This window comes from Salmo trutta, chromosome 5 (genome assembly GCF_901001165.1).
Source record: "Salmo trutta chromosome 5, fSalTru1.1, whole genome shotgun sequence".
Lineage (NCBI taxonomy): Eukaryota > Metazoa > Chordata > Actinopteri > Salmoniformes > Salmonidae > Salmo > Salmo trutta.
Genome location: NC_042961.1, coordinates 47932154 through 47936793, shown reverse-complemented (window position 1 = coordinate 47936793; position 4640 = coordinate 47932154). Strand labels below are relative to the sequence as shown.

Here is a 4640-nt window from a genome sequence, read left to right as displayed (position 1 = left end):
ATCATTATGCACACCCGCGCCTCATCATTAGGCACACCTAGACTTTATCAATACCCTGATAACTCCCCCTTTATTTAGTCATCAGCTAGTGGTTTTCTCTCACGTTCAGTACTGTTCTTTTGTATCTGTTCAGTATTAAACTCACCTTCTGTACCTGCTTTCTGAGCAGGTATACCATGGGTGAACTACAACACACTGCTCCTTCCAAGAGTTCATAAATTCAGTGATCTATTAGTGCAGTCAAAAGAGTGCCCCATATTGCAAATCTCTATAATGATAAACTACACTCTACAACTAAAAAAATCTTATCATTCTCTCTATCAAACCAAATGCTAGAGTGGAACATCAGTTGATGGTGATAAGATTATTTGTATCTGTGGTCATTGTATACAGCTATGGTTGTCATCATGTCCCGCCCATAATCTCAAATTACTTCCATCTCTCTTATTTGAAGATTCAGTCCTTCATTCATGGTCTGGCAGTGTAGATCTAAACACAGAATGGAACGCATATATGTACCAGCTCTCGTCCTCTACGGCTTCTGTAAGTTACTGTATCCTCAGTTCAGATTTTGTGATTCATCAATAGATTTGGTCTCTCACATAGTTGTGACTGTGTTTAGGTGTGAATATCATGTGGATGAAGAATACGTTTTATTCACAACTCTTTCATAACTTTTGTTCTGTCTCTTTCAGATCTGACCCATGGTGTGTGTGTCTCTCGGCCACCCTTAATGGTGGTCCATTCAGGGGAAAATGTCACCCTGCAGTGCATCAATGTCCTTAAAACACCAGGACATGTTGGCTGGTTCAAGCAAGTCAACGGCTCAGAGCCCCTGGGCATCACGTCTATGTGGAGCTCTCTGCCAACTGTTCATTATCAAAATGGATTTCAGGTCAAGCATATGAAAATGTCCATGACCAATATAACTATCTTTCTCACAATCACAGAGGTGGATGTAGCTGATTCTGGTCTATACTTCTGTGGAATGTCGGATAACTATTTCATCTTCACCAATGCGACAGTCCTGAAGGTCCAAGGTAATCTTTTCAATAAATTGTCTGCTATGACACCAAATGCACAAACATTTATTCTAGGTATCAGATATATTTTGACTAAATGTTAGAGATACAGTACTACAGTTTGAATAACAGTAGAATATTTAACTAACCTAATCGTTCAAAAGGTCACAAAGATTATGACAAGGACCCTACAGAGCACTATGACGAAGGTATGTTAATTCTGTAATTTTAAGTGAGAATCTTTCAGAAATTAATTAATATGGTGTACCATGAAAGTACCACAGAATAAAATTAAAGTATAACAGCATCTTATAGCAATCTGAGAATTCTCCATTCTGAATTGGTTGCAAACGGATAAAAGTTTGTATAGTTCTGATTCTAATTTAAGTCTGTTTTGTAATAGAGGAAGATGGAACCGTGAAGCTCTTCCTACTGGTTGTGATCCTGGGTGTTCTAACTGCTGTTCTATTGATAATCATCCTCATCCTGGTCCTCAAGGTCAGAAGAGATGCAAACAGACTAAACACAGGTATGGAGCCTATTTCATATGGGGCCGGTTATTAACTACACTTACATAGAAAATGATTCACATGACATACTGCAGGGGTAGGCAACCCTTGTCCTGGAGTGCTGCCGCATCTCATGTTTTAATTTAACCGACCTGGAAGACCAGGTGTGTTGAATTTAGGCAATCACTGAACTCAGTTGGGTAGGTGTGGTGCCGAGTTGGAACAAAATCCTGCAATACCTGCGGCACTCCAGGAACAGGGTGGCCTACCCCTGAAATACCGTATACTAAGAATTGAAAGAGTCAGTAAAAGTTATATTGTGCGCACTACAATAGAATGATCAGATGATATCTTCTCTCATCTCTGTTTTATATCATATTCAGGACCTGACTCGCAACAACAACCACAAAATGATCAGGTAAATGCTATTTGTTTAGTGAAATCCTTTTAAATATATAAGCAATTCAGAAACAGTGTAAATTATAATTGTATGTTATGGTGTTTCCAAATGTACAGAACCAAGATCCTGATGCACTGAATTATGCCGCCCTGAATTTCACCTCCAAGAAGAAGAAGAGGGAGAGAAGAAGAGAGAAGGAGCTAGACACCCATGTAGTGTATGCTGCTACAAGATGACAAAGTGGAGGGTGGAGAGGAGGACAAGTGGTTTGCCATATCTTTGAATACAAGTTTAAATCTTCCTATATTGTATGAGTAGTTAAATCAAATGTATTGAAATGTAAATCAGTAAATATCTCTGCAGTTTCTGTGCGTTGTACCTCAGAGCCTCTGTAGCCCTCTCCACTCTGTTAGGCCACACAGCTCAGTGGTACAGGGGGTGTTTAATGGCCACAGAGGAGTAGTTGCCTCTTTTGGCCTCTCTTAGCTTTGTTCTCTGTTGTGTTTATTAGTGATTTGGTTATTATTTAATAAGTTCTTTAATAAGTTTTAATAAGTAAAGGACAAAGTACCCAGCATTGGACAATTGTATTACATTGATTATTTAATTAAATAGTAGTTTAATCAAAACTGTCACATTGTTGTTTATCATGATGTTATTCGCCGCTTAGTATTTCATTTCTTCACTGCACTGATCACATCCCCCTTTTCTGAAAAGCAGCTAGTTGCCTTAGAAGGAGAATATGATTGGAGTCTGAGGTAGAGGAGGGGCCAGTGAGGAACGTGCCACTTTCTGTGGTGTGAGTGACAGGGAGGAGCAGCTCAGTGATGAGTGAGACCTGCTGAGGTGAACATTACTGGGCCTCTCAGACTAACACTGGGGGATCTCTCTCTATCTCTTTATCTCTCTCTCTCTGTCTCTCTCTCTGCCCACCCAACCAACACATTTTATTTGTTGAAAACGTTCTACATGGAACAAAAAAGGGTTCTGCAAAGGGTATTCCTATGGGACAGCCGAATAACCCCTTTTAGGTTCTAGGTGGAACCTTATTTTCTAAGAGATCTTGCTAAAAAGAACTTGGTCACTTTTATACCACGTGACATGTGTAAGTAGAAATGCGTGGGTGATTTGAGGGACGGTGAGATGGAGACAGTAGACATATCATGCGTCACCCTCTCACTGCTGAAGACAAACAACAGGAAGACTGGCCTTCAGCTCTCACCACACCTCTCAGTGCATCAAAACCACACATTATTTTTGCACCTCTCTTCATCCGTTCATCTGGATGATAAACACCAGACCCCTGCTGCTCAGTTAGATGTGCGAAGTATGTGAAGAATACAAACAAGCTTAATTAATAGCCTTTCCCATAACCTAAAGTATTCAACAAGTACAAAGTGCAGATTCAGATTGGGTGTCATCTAAATAGTTTGGTCAACTATTTTCCTTCATGAAAACCTCTGACCCATTCACTCAAACAGAACAACTACAGTCAGTATCAATGTTCACAGAGCTATTTATTCATGCTTATTCAATAAGTGAATACACAGGGATTTGGTGAAAGCAAGTAACATACTACATTTAGTCTATTGATAATGGCCCTAGCTTTATCTATTTCCTGGTGGAGTAGATGATGATGAATATAGTCAGACAGCAAAGGAGAACTCCAGTTCTTATGATGGAGAGAAAGACCAGGATTGTCATCTATGGATCAACATCTGAAAGACATTAAATCTACTGTATCACTCCACTAAAGTGCGTTGGGCAGCAACCGAAAATGTGTTATCAATCATTAACTGTAATGTTAATTTCTTTCTAACAATAGCATATGGGTTAAGAAATGTAAGCTACCTTCAACATCCAGCATGGTCCCGTTCCCAAATAGTAAACAACAGGTGTAGACTAACAGTGAAATGCTTATTCACGGGACTTTCCCAACAATACAGAGAGAAAGACATTACATTTCACAAAAAGATTTCACAACACATTCAGGCCACTACTCTACTACCAGAGTGTGTATAGTGCATATGTTATCATGTGTGTATGTGTCACGCCCTGACCTGAGAGAGCCTTTTTATGTCTCTATTTAGGTTTGGTCAGGGTGTGATTTGGGTGGGCATTCTATGTTCTATTTTCTATGTTTTGTATTTCTTTGTTTTGGCCTGGTATGGCTCTCAATCAGGGACAGCTGTACTTCGTTATCGCTGATTGGGAGCCATACTTAGGTAGCCCTTTTTCCCACCTGTCCTTGTGGGTAGTTAACTTTGTTTGTGGCACTTTGCCCTGTAAGCTTCACGGTTGTTTTGTATTGTTTATTGGTTTTGCTGGCGACATTCAATAAAGAGGAAAATGTACGCTCACCACGCTGCACCTTGGTCTACTTCATCCGACGGTCGTGACAGTATGTGTGTGTCTGTGCCTGTGTGTGTCTCTTCAAAGTCCCCGCTGTTCCATAAGGTGTATTCTTATTTGTTTTTTAAATCTTATTTGACAGCTTTCTTGATGTGGAATAGAGTACCATGCATTCATAACTCTATGTAGTACTGTGCACCTCCCATGGTCTGTTCTGGACATGGGGACTGTGAAGAGATCTCTGGTGTGCCATTCAGAGGGTGAATGGGAAAAACAAAATATTTAACTACCTTTGAACAGGGTTTGGTAATAGGTTCCAGGCTCACCGGTTTGAGTGTCAAGAACTGCAACGCTGCA

General features: G+C 40.1%; 1 protein-coding gene across 1 annotated transcript; it reads left to right on the top strand.

The window, feature by feature from the left end:
* Window positions 1-485: 485 nt before the first annotated feature.
* On the top strand, window positions 486-2561 carry LOC115193421 (uncharacterized). Its single transcript, XM_029752119.1, has 6 exons — window positions 486-543; window positions 696-1040; window positions 1187-1231; window positions 1426-1551; window positions 1915-1949; window positions 2048-2561. The coding sequence occupies exons 1-6, from the start codon at window positions 501-503 to the stop codon at window positions 2165-2167; spliced, it is 714 nt and encodes a 237-aa protein (XP_029607979.1). The 5' UTR covers window positions 486-500; the 3' UTR covers window positions 2168-2561.
* The last annotated feature ends 2079 nt before the right edge of the window (window positions 2562-4640 follow it).